The sequence below is a fragment of the Pseudophryne corroboree genome, chromosome 4 (genome assembly GCF_028390025.1).
Source record: "Pseudophryne corroboree isolate aPseCor3 chromosome 4, aPseCor3.hap2, whole genome shotgun sequence".
In the NCBI taxonomy this organism is placed as follows: domain Eukaryota; kingdom Metazoa; phylum Chordata; class Amphibia; order Anura; family Myobatrachidae; genus Pseudophryne; species Pseudophryne corroboree.
The window spans coordinates 857,985,239-858,005,133 of NC_086447.1; the positions used below are offsets into that span (position 1 = coordinate 857,985,239).

Sequence of the window (19,895 nt, forward strand, 5' to 3'; positions counted from 1 at the left end):
TTGTCGGTCCTTGAAATGCATAAACATTAAAAAAGGTTTGTTGCTGTTTAGTTTTTTTGTGACAGTCCTCTAATAGTCATATATGTAGCACTGGCAAGAAATTCAAGGACATTTGTTACTTCAGATAAACAACTTGTTTGAAATAAACCCACAAGCGTCTCTGCTGTACCGACTGTACTTGCTGTAATGCTGGGCTGTGTTATCTCCTGAAAGTTTTTGTTTCAAGGTCGTTGCGGAGTTGGAATACTTTTTTTAAATTTGAATTGGTCACAAAATTGCCACCAAATTATTTTGCCACTACAAGGATTTTTTTTCCGAAATGAATTATTTACTCAGCACTTCAAGGCACGGCTCAGCTGAAGGCGGACCTAAGCAGGTTTGTTGTCACAAGGGCACAACAAGGCTTTCTCACTGAATGGGCAGCCAGCAACGTACTCCAGGCAGTTATGAGGCTTCTTGTTTACGTCTACACACTGGCTTTCGTGCACTCGTGTTGTAGATGTAATTTCTATTGCAGCATCTTTATCCGGCAGGGAAGAGATGTGGAGTCTTTTCCCAGGAATATTCCAAAAAACGCTTCAGAAGTGTAAGTACAAAACTTCCAGCTTAGAATATTTACAACTGTATTTGTACATTTCTGCTTGTAAATCCTGCGCAGTCTTCAATATCAGCAATCATGTCTGCATTGTTATTTATATATATATATATATATATATATATATATATTTATTTATTTATTTTATTTGTTATATATTTAATGACTTCATCTTGGTCTGTCTCAGCACTGTAGCTACAGGTATTCTTGTGTAGGACTGTGACTGTGTCCACATGCATACTGCAAGTGGTATCCAGTCTGTAGGTCGGCAACACTTAGGTTGACCAGTATTGGTCGACGTGCATTAGGTGGACATGGTCATTAGGTGGACATGGTCACTAGGTCGACACATGAAAAGGGCGACATGAGGATTTTTTAATTCATTTTTTTAACCTTTTCATATTTTATGATCCACGTGGACTACGAATGGGAATGTGAGGGGACACGGTGCACTAATTGGGGTTCCCGGTCATTTTACGAAGAAAACGACACCAAAAAGTTTTTTTTAAAGTCATGTCGACCTTTTTCCATGTCGACCTATTTCAGGTGTCGACCTAGTCACTGTCGACCAATAGTGGTCGGCCTAATGACTGCCGACCTAGTTACTGTCGACCCAACGATCCACTCCCATGCAAGTACAGTAGTTGTCTATGGACAGCTACAGACTATACTGTACTGTATGGAAGAAATGACATCCATTTATACCATTGATGATGTGAGTTAGAAATGCAGCATTTAAGAAATCACTGGAGAGGCAAAGTGTCAACAGACTTAACTTTGCTCTTAGTAAGCAGAATAATTCAGTAACCACAAAGTTAGGAGTGAAACTATTTTAAGAAATATTGGGCAAACGTAGAGCTAATCCACAGATATAAAGCAATATAGGACTGGTTTGCACTGATACCATTACCAACGACATGATAAAAAGGGGAAAATGGCATTTTGCATATACTTATTTAAATATCAGGTGTTATCACGATGGCTGTATATAATGGACATGCCAATATAATACATATGGTGGGTATGAAGCTCCAATCTTGTGCACATGTCTGTATATGGTGTAAATGGTCAGGTATGTGGTGGGCATCAGGCCCTTATCCTGGGCACATGGCTGTATATGGTGTAAGTGGGCAGGTATGTGTTGGACATCAGGCAGTTATACTGGGCACATGGCTGTATATGGTGTAAGTGGGCAGGTATGTGGTGGTCATCATGCAGTTATACTGGGCACATGGCTGTATTTGGTGTAAGTGGGCAGGTATGTGTTGGACATCAGGCAATTATACTGGGCACATGGCTGTATTTGGTGTAAGTGGGCAGGTATGTGTTGGACATCAGGCAATTATACTGGGCACATGGCTGTATTTGGTGTAAGTGGGCAGGTATGTGTTGGACATCAGGCAGTTATACTGGGCACATGGCTGTATATGGTGTAAGTGGGCAGGTATGTGGTGGTCATCAGGTAGTTATACTGGGCACATGGCTGTATTTGGTGTAAGTGGGCAGGTATGTGTTGGATATCAGGCAGTTATACTGGGCACATGGCTGTATTTGGTGTAAGTGGGCAGGTATGTGTTGGACATCAGGCAGTTATACTAGGCACGTGGCTGTATTTAATGTAACTGGGCAGGTATGTGGTGGTCATCAGGCAGTTATACTGGGCACATGGCTGTATTTGGTGTAAGTGGGCAGGTATGTGTTGGATATCAGGCAGTTATACTGGGCACATGGCTGTATATGGTATAAGTGGGCAGGTATATGGTGGGCATCAGGCCCTTATCCTGGGCACATGGCTGTATATGGTTTAAGTGGGCAGGTATGTGTTGGATATCAGGCAGTTATACTGGGCACATGGCTGTATTTGGTGTAAGTGGGCAGGTATGTGTTGGACATCAGGCAGTTATACTGGGCACAAGGCTGTATATGGTTTAAGTGGGCAGGTATGTGTTGGACATCAGGCAATTATACTGGGCACATGGCTGTATTTGGTATAAGTGGGCAGGTATGTGTTGGATATCAGGCAGTTATACTGGGCACGTGGCTGTATTTAATGTAACTGGGCAGGTATGTGGTGGTCATCAGGCAGTTATACTGGGCACATGGCTGTATTTGGTGTAAGTGGGCAGGTATGTGTTGGATATCAGGCAGTTATACTGGGCACATGGCTGTATATAGTATAAGTGGGCAGGTATATGGTGGGCATCAGGCCATTATCCTGGGCACATGGCTGTATATGGTGTAAGTGGGCAGGTATGTGTTGGATATCAGGCAGTTAGACTGGGCACATGGCTATATATGGTGTAAGTGGGCAGGTATGTGGTGGTAATCAGGCAGTTATATTGGGCACATGGCGTGTATTTGGTGTAAGTGGGCAGGTATGTGGTGGTAATCAGGTAGTTATATTGAGCACATGGCTGTATTTGGTGTAAGTGGGCAGGTATGTGGTGGTCATCATGCAGTTATACTGGGCACATGGCTGTATATGGTATAAGTGGGCAGGTATGTGTTGGATATCAGGCAGTTATACTGGGCACATGGCTGTATATGGTATAAGTGGGCAGGTATGTGTTGGATATCAGGCAGTTATACTGGGAACATGGCTGTATTTGGTGTAAGTGGGCAGGTATGTGTTGGACATCAGGCCGTTATACTGGGCATATGGCTGTATATGGTGTAAGTGGGTAGGTATGTGTTGGACATCAGGCAATTATACTGGGCACATGGCTGTATTTGGTATAAGTGGGCAGGTATGTGTTGGATATCAGGCAGTTATACTGGGCACATTGCTGTATTTGGTGTAAGCGGGCAGGTATGTGCTGGATATCAGGCAGTTATACTGGGCACATGGCTGTATATGGTGTAAGTGGGTAGGTATGTGTTGGACATCAGGCCCTTATTCTGGGCACATGGCTATATATGGTGTAAGTGGGTAGGTACAGTATGTGCTGGACATCAGGCAATTATACTGGGCACAAGGCTGTTTATGGTGTAAGTGGGCAGGTATGTGTTGGACATCAGGCAGTTATACTGGGCACATGGCTGTATATGGTATAAGTGGACAGGTATGTGGTTGTCATCAGGCAGTTATATTTGGCACATGGCTGGATTTGGTGTAAGTGGGCAGGTATGTGTTGGACATCAGGCCATTATACTGGGTACATGGCTGTATATGGTGTAAGTGGGCAGGTATGTGGTGGTCATCAGGCAGTTATACTGGGCACATTACTGTATTTGGTGTAGGTGGGCAGGTGTGTGTTGGACATCAAGCCCTTATCCTGGGCACATGGCTGTATAATGTGTAAGTGGGCAGGTATGTGGTGGGCATCAGGTTCTTATACTGAGCACATGGCTGTGTATGGTCTATATCATTAGATACAGTGTATTTCGTGTGCATAAGGCCCTTATCCTGGGCACATGGCTGTATAATGTATATGATATGAGCAGTGGTGGGATTCAGCCGGTTTGCACCGGTTCCGCAGAACCGATACCTAATATTAGGTATGGTTCTGAGCAGGTGTTAAAGTGAGCCAGAACGGGGCAGAACTGGGTTCCATCAGTTCCACTTGGAGACGGAACGCAGTTCTGCCTCCTCCGGCTCACCTAACCCGCTGTGTACCGCAGCAGGGAGATGCCGGGCGCCCGCTGAGATTGTGTTACCAGCGGGCACCCGGCTCTCTCTCCACAGCAGCAGCTGGAGGTAGGAGCGCACTACTGAGCTCCGGCTTCCGGATCTGTCAGTGCACGCTATGGGAGAGACATCATGACGTCTCTCTCATAGTGCTCAGGAGCGGACGCCGGAAGGACCACATCGGTCGGACGTGGGAACGGGGCTTGGTGAGTATGGTGTTTTGTTTTGTTTTTTAAAATATGTGTGTGTATCTACTGGGGGCAAGCTACAGGGGGGCAAGCTACTGGGGGCTAACTACAAGGTGACAAACTACTGGGGGCAAGCTACAAGGGGGCAAGCAGCTGAGGAAAAACTACAAGGGGGCAAACTACTGGGGGGGGGGGGCTAAATACAAGGGGGCAAACTACCGGGGGGATAAATATAAGGGGGCAAGCTACTGGGGCACACTACAAGGGGGAAAGCTACTGGGGGCAAACTGCAAGGGGGCTTACTACTGGGGGCAAACTACAGGGGTGCATTACTACTGGGGCCATTACTACTGGGGGCATATGTACAGGGGCACATTACTACTGGGGGCATTACTACTGGGGGGCATAACTACAGGGGTTAAACTACAGGGGGGCATTACTAGTGGGGGCATAACTACAGGGGCTTTACTAGTGGGGGCATTACTACTGGGGGCTAAACTACAAAGGGGCAAACTACTGGGGGCATAACTACAGGGGCTAAACTACTGGGGTCATTACTACTGGGGGTCTAAACTACTGTGGGCATAACTGCAGGGGCTAAACTACAGGGAGCATTACCACTAGGGGCTAAACTACATGGAGAAAACTACATGAGGACTAAACTACAGAGGCTAAACTACTGGGGGCATCACCACTGGGAGGCTAAACTACAGGAGGGGTAAACTACTGGGATCACAACTGCAGGGGCATTACCAGTGGGGGCTAAACTACTGGGGGCATAACTACTGGGGCTAAACTACAGGGGGCTAAATGACTGGGGGCATTACTACAGGCAACATTACTACTGGAGGCAATACTACACAGGGGCATTATCATTAAGGGCATTACTAATGGGGGCACTACTAATGAGGGCATTGTAAAGGGGGTACTTCATAAGGGGCATCACTCCTGGGGACATAAGGGGTACTACTACTGGGGGCATTGCATAAGGGGTACCACTACTATGGGCTCTATATAAGGAGCACTATCACTGTGGGCACTACCAGTTCAATGGACATTGCATAAGGAGCAATACTACTGTGGGCATTTTATAAGGGGCGCTACTGCTGTGGGCATTGTGTATTATGGGGTGCTACTACTGTGGGAATTATGTGTATTAGGGGTGCTACTACTGTGGGCATTATTACTATTGTGTGACTGTGGGCACTACCAGTACAGTGGATATTGCATAAGGAGCAATACTACTGTGGGCATTGTATAAGGGGCGCTACTGCTGTGGGCATTATGTGCATTAGGGGTGCTACTACTGTGGGCATTATTAATATTGTGTGACCATGCCCCTTTCTTTTTGAGACCACGCCCCGTTTTTGGGCCGCACAATACCTTTATTACATGGTTGTCGGGGGGGAGGGCGGGGGGAGTTCCACCACCTCTCTAGGACCACTTTAAGCACTGGTTCTGAAAACCGTTTGCTATTGAGCACCACCCGCACACTGGGCCCGCCTGCTCAACCGATCAGGCTGGAGCCTGGAGCACACAATCCTGGGGGGCGCAGCGGGTGCAGACATCATGACGTCACGTGTATGCGACGCAGAGACCTCACCCTGCCACCTCCCACAACGCCACCTGCCGCCCCCCGGTCATTGCCGCCTGCCGCCCGCCCAGGTCATTCACTCCTGGGCTGTACTGGTGGTGCTGCTGCTTATCGCGGACCCGCACGATGCTAATACTAGCGGTCGCTGGCTGCGCCACTGGCACTGCACTGTGTGAGAAACTGGGTCCCCACCCCTAGCTTACAATCCTCCTCGCAGTGCGTGCAATGTGACGTCACGCCACGCGCGCGCCCCTGTCCTGGCTGTTCTGTTCATTAGGACTTAGAACCTGTTGTTAATTTATTTGAATCCCATGACTGGATATGAGTGGGCAGGTATATGGTGGGCATGAGGTCATTAGAATGGGCACATGGCTGTACAGGCTGTGTGGACACATGGCCTCTAGGAGCAGGTAAGTCACTGCTGGGCCACCAGGGATTATATGTCAACATTCTTACATGGTTGCAGCATGAATGGTGCGACCAGGGTTATCCGACCTGGCATATGGTAAAAGGAAAAGGCTGGCTGCCTGGCTCCCTGTGACATTATACAGCGTCTGTGTGACGGTGCTGTGCCCTGCCCCGCACACACAGCCTCTGACTACCTCACCACTGGCTGCCCTGCTGCTGGGCCGCCTGCATCCCTACACCAGAGTGGTGTCCGGGATCCTGCTGCTGCTGCTGCTAAAGAAGTACATGAACCTGTCGGCACTGTGGCAGGAGCTGCTAGTCTCCGGCATGGTGGGGTGGTGATGCTGTTGTCGCTGACAAGCAGGGGCTGAAAGGAGTCCTTGGGCGCAGACCTTGGGCACATGGTAGCCAGTCCTTGGGCAGTGGTGATGGTTGTTGCCTGGGATAAATACTACCTGACACCGGTGCAGTGTGAATGGAGAAAACCTGTGAAAAACCTGTGTCCAAGGCTTCAGTTAGCATCCACAGAATTCTGTCTGATTTTGGATTGATGTGTTGCACCAGGTATAGGGCTGATAGTGATGACAGCTACCCCCGTAATCAGATGGATAAGGCAGTGAGGCTGTATAGGTGCATGCATGCAGTTCTGCATATGGGTGAATATCCATATTTAGATTTGTCCATGCAATACGGGGTGGGGATACAATTACCCTTCATAGGGGTATATTTACTAAGCTCCCGATTTTGACCGAGATGGTGTGTTTTCTTCAAAGTGTCATCTCGGGAATTTACTAAACTCAAATCTCGGCAGTGATGAGGGCATTCGTATTTTTTTGGAAGCCATAGGAAAAAAATACGAATGAATACACCATCGGTCAAATACGACTGTTTTTGATACAACTCAGTAATTTACTAAAAAGTGTATTTCACGAACACTGCCGGCAATAGCCAAACACTGCCGTGAAAAAATACAAATTGTAAAAAAAGCAGATTTAAAACAGCCCTGCTTTTTTTTACTGTGTTCTGATAGGCATGCACGGATCCATGAGATCCGTGCATGTTTATCAGTGGGAAGAGGTGGGAAAGTGTTACATTTTCAGGAAAAAAATGCATGGGGTCCCCCCTCCTAAGCAAAACCAGCCTCGGCCTCTTTGAGCCGGACCTGGTTGAAAAAATATGGGGGGAAAAATGACAGGGGTTCCCCCATATTTAATCAACCAGCACCGGGATCTGCGCCTGGTCCTGGTTCCAAAAATACGGGGGACAAAAAGCGTAGGGTCCCCCGTATTTTTGAAACCAGCACCGGGCTCCACTAGCCAGGTACATAATGCCACAGCCGGGGGACACTTTTATACTGGTCCCGGCGGCCCTGGCATTACATACCCAACTAGTCACCCCTGGCTGGGGTACCCTGGAGGAGTGGGAACCCCATAAATCAAGGGATCCCCCCCCTCCAGCCACCCAAGGGCCAGTGTGGAGCCCGAGGCTGTCCCCCCCATCCAAGGGCGGCGGATGGGGGGCTGATAACCTTTTGATAAAAATGTGAATATTGTTTTTAGTAGCAGTACTACAAGTCCCAGCAAGCCTCCCCCGCAAGCTGGTACTTGGAGAACCACAAGTACCAGCATGCAGTGGAAAACCGGGCCCGCTGGTACCTGTAGTACTACTACTAAAAAAATACCCCCAAAAAAACAGGACACACAGACCGTGACAGTATAAGTTTATTACATACATGCACACCTTCAAACATACATACTTACCTATGTTCACACGAGGCTCCGTCCTCTTCTCCATGTAGAATCCTAGGGGTACCTGTGAAAAAAAATTATATTCACATAATCCAGTGTACCTTCTGTTCTTTGTATAATCCACGTACTTGGCAAAACAAAAAAAACGGAAACCCAACCACGCACTGAAAGGGGTCCCATGTTTTCACATGGGACCCCTTCCCCGACTGCCAGGACCCCCCCTGACTACTGTCAAAGAGGGTCCCTTCTGCCAATCAGGGAGCGCCACGTCGTGGCACCCTCCTGATTGGCTGTGTGCTCCTGTAGTGTCTGTGAGGCAGCACACGGCAGAGATACAATGTAGCGCCTATGCGCTCCATTGTAGCCAATGGTGGGAACTTTGCGGTCAGCGGTGAGGTTACTTTTGGCAGCAATAATTCAAGACCCTAGTTTTGTTGAACACTTGTTTCCAATCTCTGTATTATAAACTACAACGCGGCAGAGAATGATTCGAATGATTACGAAATCTCTGTGCAGCGCTGTGCAATATGATTGGTGCTTTCTAAGTAAATTATAACAAGATTTATTGGTAGTGTTCTTTTTGGTTTAGCTTGGCATGACTAGATCAAAAACATAAATGATGGTTGACAAGTGTAGAAAGGAAGCATACATTTAAATAGATGTTTCTATGAGGTCATTCCGAGATGATCATAGCTGTGCTAAATTTAGCACAGCTACGATCATTCACACTGACATGCAGGGGGACGCCAAGCACAGGGCTATCCCGCCCTGCATGTCAGTGCTGCCCCCCCCCGCAGAAGAGTAGCTCACGACCAGCGTAGCTTTAGCGTGCTGGCCGGGAGCTACTCATCGCTCCCTGGCCCGCAGCGGCTGCGTGTGACGTCACGCAGCTGCTGCGGCCCGCCCCCCGTTCAGTCCGGCCATGCCTGTGTTGACCGGACCGTGCCCACGAAACGGCAGCCAAACGCCGCCGTTCTGCCCCCCCCCCCCCCCCACTCAACGACCGCCTGTGCCTCAATCAGGCAGAGGCGATCATAGCGGCCCGACGGCCTTCGGCCATCTGGCATGCGCCGGCGCACTGCGGTGCCGATGCATGCGCAGTTCTGACCAAATCGCACTGCTGCGATAAACTGCAGCGTGCGATCAGGTCAGAATGACCCCCCTAATCCCTTGTTGGAGTTTGTGGGTTTTTTTTCAAAAACAATTTGTCTATGACTACAGTCCATGGACCGTGCCCAGACCACCGGCTGATCAAGAGATTCCTATAAAGGAACAACAGCTGTTCTTGAAAATATTTTTAAAATAGCAGATGTTGAATTTAAGGAGACAATTTGTAACTTGGGATTCTATGCTCACAAAATTCCCATGCGCTATACTTGCACAATGTGCTCTATTGGAAGATTAGATACTCAGCAACAAGAAGAATTGTCTGAAGTCACCAAGAGATAATTGTGAAAGAATATTTTCAATCCCAAACCTCTGTGCCAGCATTTCCATCTGTGATCTCTTTCTGGTAATATTGTACAAACACCAGGTGTGGCAATAGTACAGTTATTTCTGTACTGACAATGGGTGAGGAGATTGGCCTACAAACGAGAAATAACTGCACATGGTGGCAATTGATCTTGTGTATGCTCATTGTTTTATAAAGATAGATAGTGGGGGGATAGAGGACAGAGGCGGCCAGAAATGACGCTATGGAAGTATGCCGAGTCTGCACGTGTAATGCCTGACAAACATAGACAGAGATATGTACAGTAGGTCACTTTCTAGCAAAACAGCAGTCAAATAAGGTAACATTAAGATAAGTATACGTACTGGAGCTGTCTACACGGATCCTTACGCCTACTGAAGAAACAAATAAATCATTAAATTACCTGCCACTAATTAAGTGAAAATTCAGTGTAAAATAATTAAGCTGCAAAGAAAAACTATATAAATCTCAATGTAAACGAGACAATTCGGTGACAATGGAAAAGAATAGAGAATGGAATGGACTACAATTTAAATGATATATAATGGTACATGTTGCATAAAATAGTTCCAATCATCATTAAAATTCATACAGTATACTTAACTGTATCACATAGAAAAACATTTAATAAAAGATTTAATTGTTTAAGTAATAGAATCGTATATAAACAATAAATAGCATCTACATTATACATATATACAGAATATATCAATCAAGATTAATAAATGATTAATTAGAAGGACTTGGATATGTATTATTCAACAATAAAAAAAAACTAAATAGCAACAATGGAGTCAATGTAGTTATATGCTCAAAATAAGTCTATCATGATAAAATGTGATATACAGTAGTTTAAAGTAGTGATGTGCACCGGACATTTTTCGGGTTTTGTGTTTTGGTTTTGGATTCGGTTCCGCGGCCGTGTTTTGGATTCGGACGCGTTTTGGCAAAACCTCCCTGAAAATTTTTTGTCGGATTCAGGTGTGTTTTGGATTCGTTTTTTTTTTACAAAAAAACCCTCAAAAACAGCTTAAATCATAGAATTTGGGGGTAATTTTGATCCCACATTATTATTAACCTCAATAACCATAATTTCCACTCATTTCCAGTCTATTCTGAACACCTATTATTTTTAGTCCTAAAATTTGCACTGAGGTCGCTGGATGGCTAAGCTAAGCGACCCAAGTGGCCGACACAAACACCTGGCCATCTAGGAGTGGCACTGCAGTGTCAGACAGGATGGCAGATTTAAAAAATAGTCCCAAAACAGCACATGATGCAAAGAAAAAAAGAGGTGCAATGAGGTAGCTGTGTGACTAAGCTAAGCGAACCAAGTGGCCGACACAAACACCTGACCCATCTAGGAGTGGCACTGCAGTGTCAGACAGGATGGCAGATTTAAAAAATAGTCTCCAAACAGCACATGATGCAAAGAAAAAAAGAGGTGCAATGAGGTAGCTGTGTGACTAAGCTAAGCAACCCAACTGGCCGACACAAACACCTGGCCCATCTAGGAGTGGCACTGCAGTGTCAGACAGGATGGCAGATTTAAAAAATAGTCCCAAAACAGCACATGATGCAAAGAAAAAAAGAGGTGCACCAAGGTCGCTGGATGGCTAAGCTAAGCGACCCAAGTGGCCGACACAAACACCTTGCCATCTAGGAGTGGCACTGCAGTGTCAGACAGGATGGCAGATTTAAAAAATATTCCCGAAACAGCACATGATGCAAAGAAAAAAAGAGGTGCAATGAGGTAGCTGTGTGACTAAGCTAAGCGAACCAAGTGGCCGACACAAACACCTGACCCATCTAGGAGTGACACTGCAGTGTCAGACAGGATGGCAGATTTAAAAAATAGTCTCCAAACAGCACATGATGCAAAGAAAAAAAGAGGTGCAATGAGGTAGCTGTGTGACTAAGCTAAGCAACCCAACTGGCCGACACAAACACCTGGCCCATCTAGGAGTGGCACTGCAGTGTCAGACAGGATGGCAGATTTAAAAAATAGTCCCCAAACAGCACATGATGCAAAGAAAAAAGAGGTGCACCAAGGTCGCTGGATGGCTAAGCTAAGCGAACCAAGTGGCCGACACAAACACCTGGCCAATCTAGGAGTGGCCCTTCAGTGTCAGACAGGATGGCAGATTTAAAAAATAGTCCCCAAACAGCACATGATGCAAAGAAAAAAAGAGGTGAAATGAGGTAGCTGTGTGACTTAGCTAAGCGACCTAAGTGGCCGACACAAACACCTGGCCCATCTAGGAGTGGCACTGCAGTTTTCTAGCGAGAGGATGAGTGCTTCCATCCTCATGTGAATCTGAACCACTAGCCATGAACATAGGCCAGGGCCTCAGCCGTTCCTTGCCACTCCGTGTCGTAAATGGCATATTGGCAAGTTTACGCTTCTCGTCAGATGCTTTTAATTTTTATTTTTGGGTCATTTTACTGAACTTTTGTAGTATACTTGATGACACAGAGGTAGGTAGAGCAGTGGACTACTGTACCGTACTGCTATATATATATATACTGGTGGTCACAGCAACATTCTGCACTGTCCCCTCCTACTATATACTGCGCACAACTAAAATGCAGCACAAGTATGGATGCATAGTATACTTGACGACACAGAGGTAGGTAGAGCAGTGGACTACTGTACCGTACTGCTATATATATATACTGGTGGTCACAGCAACATTCTGCACTGTTCCCTCCTACTATATACTGTGCACAACTAAAATGCAGCACAGGTATGGATGCATAGTATACTTGACGCCACAGAGGTAGGTAGAGCAGTGGACTACTGTACCGTACTGCTATATATATTATATACTGGTGGTCAGTGGTCACAGCAACATTCTGCATTGTCCCCTCCTACTATATACTGCACACAACTAAAATGCAGCACAGGTATGGATGCATAGTATACTTGACGACACAGAGGTAGGTAGAGCAGTGGACTACTGTACTGTACTGCTATATATATATACTGGTGGTCACAGCAACATTCTGCACTGTCCTCTCCTACTATATACTGTGCACAACTAAAATGCAGCACAGGTATGGATGCATAGTATACTTGACGACACAGAGGTAGGTAGAGTAGTGGACTACTGTACCGTACTGCCAACATTCTGCACTTGCCTCCTACTATATACTACGATGCAGTACAGATATGGAGCGTTTTTCAGGCAGAGTACGTAGATATTTTCAGCACACTGAGCACAGATATTTGCAAGCACACTGAGCACAAATATTTGCAGCACACTGAGCACAGATATTTGCAGCACACTGAACACAGAAACAGAGAACGCTGCACGTCCTCTCGCTATCATCTCCAATGCACGAGTGAAAATGGCGACGCGTGGCTCCTTATATAGAATACGAATCTCGCGAGAATCTGACAGCGGGATGATGACGTTCGGGCGCGCTCGGGTTAACTGAGCAAGGTGGGAAGATCCGAGTCTGCCTCGGAATCGTGTAAAATGGGTGAAGTTCAGGGGGGTTCGGATCCCGAGGAACCGAACCCGCTCATCACTAATTAATACCTCATTTCCACTAGCTCAAAAAACACGGGTAAATGCACAGAGGCGTGCATTTAACCGTGTTTTTTGCTAGTGGAAACGGCTCCCCCTGCAAAAACCTTGATCAAGTGATCCGGGTATCCTACCCGGGTAGCTTACCGGGTTGAATCCGAGTTCAATCCGGTAAACTGTGCAGTGTAAACGGAAGCTGTGTCGATGCGACACGGCTTCCGTTCACAGTGTATGGAAGGCCGGCGCTGGGAGATCATGTGATCTCCCAGCGCAGCCCTTGTCGCGTCACCAGAGCGTCACCAACTCGGCAATATGCTGGGTTGGGTGAGTGCAGTGGGAAAGGGGGCTCTGATGCGGGTCGCAGCCTAGTAGCTCCCGTGTCAGGCTCCCGGCTGCGACCCGCATCAGTAGTGGAAAAGGGGTATTAGAAACAAGACTTCAGCCCATTGAATTATTGGACGGTGGTGTAGACCTCAGGCGTGATTATAGGTCTGCCTGTATTGTTCTATCCAGAGCAGTGCAATTTTGCGGCCTGTGCCGACCTCACCTCCAAACCAGTGGTGCAAGTATGCAGGTACGCTCGGGTACTGAGTACCCTTAAGAATTTGACAGAGGTACACAGTAGCACCTGCCACACACTTTGCACCCATGACTGCCATTACTACAATTATAATGCATCACCGAACAACACGACCATGGTGGTTGGCAGCATGACGAAGCCTCCCACTTTGTCAGGGTTTTTGCGAGCACAACGGTAACATCATGACATCACATCATGCTTCCTCCTCTGGCAGCCGTGGCTGGCGTGAAGAGAGGAGCTTGGGTGCACTTTCCCGTAGCGTCCCTTGCTGGGTGCAACAGTGCAGCTGTTGCACTTCCCTCAGCTCGTTTGATGCCTCATCATACGAGCAATAATATATATTTCTGTTGTAATGTGGCCACTACTACATATTTCTATTATACCAGGGGCACTACTACAATATAAATTCCTGTTGTAATGGAGACATTACTACAGGTTGAGCATCCCTTATCCAAAATTCAGTATATATTGTTATTAAATTGGGTATCACTATATATTTCTATTATACTGGAGGCATTACTATATATTTCTAGTCTTGCCTCAAGAGTGTAAAGAAAAGAGGCTGTGTCATGTGGCCATGCTACTAGTGTCATGTAGCCACTCCCCCTTGTATATTGTGGCCACTCCCCCTCACAACGCATGACCACGCCCATTTTTCAGCACTCAGTACCACTAAGAAAAACGAGTTTTATGGTAAGAACTTACCTTTGTTAAAACTCTTTCTGCGAGGTACACTGGGCTCCACAAGGAATGGACAATGGGGTGTATAGTAGGATCTTGATCCGTGGCACCAACAGGCCCAAAGCTTTGACCTTCTTCCCAGAATGCATAGCGCCACCTCCTATATCACCCCGCCTCCCTGCACAGGATCTCAGTTTTTAGTTAACCAGTCCAATGCAGTAGCAGGAAAAGAGACGACAACGGTTAGTAGCCACAACACCGCATTCTCACGACAGGAGACATGTCAGCGGCTAATGCCATACCAACCCAAAGAAGCTAAGTGCGTCAGGGTGGGCGCCTTGTGGAGCCCAGTGTACCTCGCAGAAAGAGTTTTAACAAAGGTAAGTTCTTACCATAAAACTCGTTTTCTGCTGCGGGGTACACTGGGCTACACAAGGAATGGACAATGGGGATGTCCTAAAGCAGTTCCTTATGGGAGGGGACGCACTGTAGCGGGCACTAGAACCCGGCGTCCAAAGGAAGCATCCTGGGAAGCTGCTGTATCGAAGGCATAGAACCTTATGAACGTGTTCACAGAGGACCACGTAGCCGCCTTGCACAATTGTTCAAGGGTCGCACCACGTTGGGCCGCCCAAGAAGGTCCAACAGACCGAGTAGAATGGGCCTTAATGTGATCAGGAGAGAGACCAGCCTTCACATAAGCATGTGCAATCACCATTCTAATCCATCTGGCCAGAGTTTGCTTGTGAGCAGGCCAGCCACGTTTGTGAAACCCAAACACAACAAAAAGAGAATCAGATTTCCTTATAGAAGTAGTTCTCTTCACATAGATACGGAGAGCCCGTACCACATCCAAAGACCGCTCTTTGGGTGACAGATCAGGAGAAACAAGTGCCAAAACTACAATCTCCTGATTAAGGTGGAACGAAGAAACCACCTTAGGTAGATAGCCGGGACGAGTCCTAAGTACCGCCCGGTCACGGTGAAATATCAGCTATGGGGAACTACAGTACAAGGCACCCAAATCCGACACTCTTCTAGCTGAAGCAATAGCCAGCAGAATCACCACCTTAAGGGAAAGCCACTTAAGGTCAGCTGAACCAAGAGGTTCAAACGGAGACTCTTGTAACGCCTTCAAAACCACCGACAAGTCCTAAGGAGCCACAGGCGGGACATAGGGAGGTTGGATACGCAACACGCCCTGAGTAAAGGTATGCACATCAGGTAAGGTCGCAATTTTTCTCTGAAACCACACCGTCAAGGCAGATATTTGAACCTTGAGGGAGGCCAGACGCAGGCCTAAGTCCAGGCCCTGCTGAAGAAAAGCCAACAACTTGGCTATACTGAACTTGGAAACGTCATAATCGTTAGATGCGCATCAAACAAAGTAAAAATGCCAGACCCTATGGTAAATCCGTGCCGAAGCCGATTTCCGGGCCCGCAACATAGTTTGAATGACTGCCTCAGAAAACCCTTTAGCCCTTAAGACAGAAGCTTGAAGAGCCACGCCGTCACAGACAGTCGGGCTAGGTCCAGGTAGACACAGGGGCACTGAACAAGGAGGTCTGGGCGTTGTGGAAATAGAATTGGACGATAGGCCTTGCAGGTCTGAGAACCAGTGCCGTCTGGGCCACGCTGGAGCTATGAGAAGCAGAATTCCTTTTTTTTGCTTGAACTTCCGAATTACCCTGCGCAGGAGTGACACCAGAGGGAACACGAAACGGCAGCCGAAACCTCCACGGTACCGCCAGCGCATCCACGAATGCTGCTTGAGGATCCCTTGTCCTTGCTCCGAAGACCGGAACCTTGTGATTGTGTCGAGACGCCATCAGATCTACATTTGGAATGCCCCACCTTTCCACTAGGAGTTGAAACACTTCTGGATGGAGGCCCCACTCACCGGCATGCACGTCCTAATGACTGAGAAAGTCCGCTTCCCAATTCAGGACTCCCGGAATGAATATTGACGATATGGCCGGTAGATAGCGTTCTGCCCACTGTAGAATCCGTGAGACTTCTTCATTGCTAGGCGGCTTCGAGTGCCGCCTTGATGATTTATGTAAGACACTGTGGTGGCGTTGTTGGACTGTACTTGAACAGGACGGTTCAGAATTAAATGCTGGGCTTGGTTCAAGGCATTGAAGACCGTCCGCAACTCCAGAATATTGATCGAGAGGAGGGACTCCTCCTTGGTCCACCATCCCTGAAGGGAGTGTTGCTGCAGCACCGCGCCCCAACCTCTTAGACTGGCATCTGTCGTCAACAGGACCCAGTCGGATATCCAGAACGGACGGCCCCTGCACAGTTGTTGGTCCCGGAGCCACCAGAGCAGCGACAGACCGACCTCCGGAGTCAATTAGATCATTTGAGACCTGATCCGGTGAGGCAGACCGTCCCATTTGGCTAGAATCAGCCTCTGGAGAGGGCGAGAGTGAAATTGAGCGTACTCCACCATGTTGAATGCTGACACCATGAGGCCCAGCACCTGCATTGCCGAATGTATCGACACTTGCGGACGAGATAGGAAGCAACGAATCCTGTCCTGAAGTTTCAGGACTTTCTCCTGAGACAGGAACAACCGCTGGTTGTGAGTGTCCAATAGTGCTCCCAGATGCACCATGCTCTGAGAAGGGATCAGGGATGACTTCTTCCAGTTGATGAGCCACCCGTGGGCTTGCAGAAACTGGACTGTCACATCTAGATGATGCAGGAGAAGTTATGGGGAATTTGCCAGGATTAACAAGTCATCCAAATACGGCAGTATCCTGACCCCTTGACGGCGGAGTACCACCGTCATCATCACCATGACTTTTGTAAAGACTCGCGGAGCCGTTGTTAAACCAAAAGGTAGCGCCCGAAACTGGTAATGGCAGTTGCCAATCGCAAATCTCAGGTATTGCGGATGAGACACTGCTATAGGAATATGCAGGTAAGCATCCTGTATATCCAGGGAGACCATGAAGTCCCCAGGTTCCAAGGCCAGAACTATAGAGCGAAGGGTTTTCATCCGGAACTTGGAAACCTTCACAATCCTGTTCAATGCCTTGAGGTTGAGAATGGGCCGGGAGGACCCATTCGGTTTCGGGACTAGAAACAGCGGAGAACAGTACCCTCGGCCCCTCTGCACAAGAGGCACCTGTACTACGACTCCTGTATCCAGGAGGGGCTGTACCACCGAATGTAGAGTATTTGCCTTTGTCTTGTCCAACGGGACATCTGTCTGGCAAATCTATGAGGGGGTCGGTTTTTGAAGGCTATGGCGTAACCTCGAGTGACGACTTCCCGTACCCAGGCATCTGAAGTGGTCTTCAACCATTCCTGGGTATACCCTAGAAGACGGCCCCCCACCCTGGGATCCCCCAGAGGGAGTCCCTTCCCGTCATGCGGCAGGCTTATCTGTCTTGGAAGCTGGCTGACGGGCCGCCCAGGCTCTTTTGGGCTTAGGCTTACCAGGTTTGGAAGTGCGGGCCTGCTTGTTATACGCCTGACCTTTTGCTTTACCTTAAGGACGAAAGGGGCGAAAGGAAGTACCTTTAGCCTTCGACACAGAAGGAGCAGTACTTGGCAGACAGGCAGTTTTGTCAGTAGCCAAGTCAGCCACAATCTTATTTAAATCCTCCCCAAACAGAATATCTCCCTTAAAAGGGAGTACCTCCAGGGTTTTTCTAGAGTCCAGATTCACAGACCAGGATCTCAGCCACAATATCCGGCGAGCCAGGACTGACGTAGTAGAGGCCTTGGCTGCCAGGATACCGGCATCAGAAGCCGCCTCTTTAATATAACGAGAAGCTGTGACAATATAAGACAAGCATTGTCTAGCATGGTCAGAGGAGATTTCAGCATCTAACTCCAAGGCCCATGCTTCAATGGCCTCTGCAGCCCAAGTAGCTGCAATAGTGGGCCTTTGTGCAGCACCCGTGAGGGTGTAAATCGCTTTCAGACAACCCTCCACATGTTTATCCGTAGGCTCTTTTAGAGACGTGACGGTGGTGATCGGTAGAGCTGAGGAAACCACCATCCTAGCACATGTGAGTCCACTGGAGGAGGCATTTCCCAATTCTTAGACAGCTCCGGTGCGAGGGGATAGCGAGCCAGCATCTTCTTTTGAGGCACAAACTTCGTACCCGGGTTTTCCCAGGGTTCCTGACGTATATCAATTAGGTGGTCAGAGTGAGGTAAAACTTGTTTAATCACCTTCTGACGCTTGAACCTATCTGGTTTCTTAGGAGGAACGGATGGCTCGGGATCATCCGTAAAATTAACTTAATAGCCTCCAAAAGATCAGGAACATCCACATGTGAACCACCCTCCCCATCAGCTGTATCTGAGTCAGAACCTGTGGGGTCAGTGTAAGTGCCATCTTCATCCGACGAGGTGTCAGTGACAGCAGTGGATTGTGAGGAGACAAGCGCTCGCTTAGAGGGCCCCTTGGACGTAGGCGAGCGATGGTCAGACTTTTTAGTAGTCAGGGACTGGTTCAACTTCTTTATTTGAGCAGATAAATCGTCTGCCCATGACGAGTTATCTGCAGGGACCACAAACGGTTGCACCGGCATTGGGGGTCCCATAGGGGGTGTTAGTTTATGAACTAGCGTATGCAGAAGCGTGGAAAAAACAGCCCACGGCAGGTCATTATTTGCCCCCGTTGCCACCGTCCTACTGGTGGGCAAGGAGCCCCCAGAACCAGAGCTCAAAGCTGCTATATTCTCCTCATAGGTATCTGCGGCTTCAGCAACACTGGCAGTGTGTTCAGCCCCAGAACCATTACCCTCAGAAGAAGACATGATATAACTTGCAGTATCAGGTAACACAGTACAATTTGTCAGCAGCACAATACCTCTAGCCCAAACCCCTGCGCAGTGTATTCAGCACCAGCATAGATAAAGGAGAGATATGGTGACTAAATCACAGAGAAAAATACGTAATACAGTATATCTTTGTGAAAATCCTATATTAGATAAAACCTGATGCATCAAGCCCCCTCAGGTTATAGAATATAGGGATATCAGGTTGAGTGAAAGACACGAAATGGACACCACTCAGCTATCAAATGCACACACAAATAGTCACAGTCTGTACAATGCAGAGGTTATTACTAACAATAATACTGCTCTGGACTAGCTTACACAGCTATATAACAATAGATATAACAGTACACAGTAAGAACTGGATGTATATCACAGGGTAATTGTACTAGGAAACCCTGACTAAGTGCACTCTTTCTTAACTAACACTGACTAAAAAAGGCAGGTAGAATACTTAAGTGTCTTGTAAAGTCCCAGCACTGACAACCAGGCGGCTTTACATAGGAGGATTTAGTTTTACCCAAGCATTCCCAGGAACAGTGAGCTGAGGGATAATGGCACCGCAGACACTGCCAGGGAGTGAGGGAGAGACAGATATACAGCTCCAGGGCGGTAACATTTGCAGAAAATGGCGCCCTGGGGCTGGGGGAGGGGCTTCAGG

The 19,895-nt window shown here is 47.6% G+C and overlaps 1 protein-coding gene across 4 annotated transcripts in view; it reads left to right on the plus strand.

Moving 5' to 3' along the window:
- The first annotated feature begins 216 nt into the window (after nt 1–216).
- The window catches only part of LOC134910537 (follicle-stimulating hormone receptor-like), a 292,849-nt gene continuing 273,170 nt past the window's right edge, over nt 217–19,895 (plus strand). For 2 of the 4 annotated variants that reach the window (XM_063918683.1, XM_063918686.1), the window contains exon 1: nt 221–586. In XM_063918683.1, coding sequence (XP_063774753.1) covers nt 447–586 — 140 coding nt within the window. In that variant the 5' untranslated portion in view covers nt 221–446. Of the gene's footprint in view, nt 587–19,895 lie in introns of all 4 variants that reach the window. The other 2 variants (XM_063918685.1, XM_063918684.1) reach the window with 2 other exon arrangements.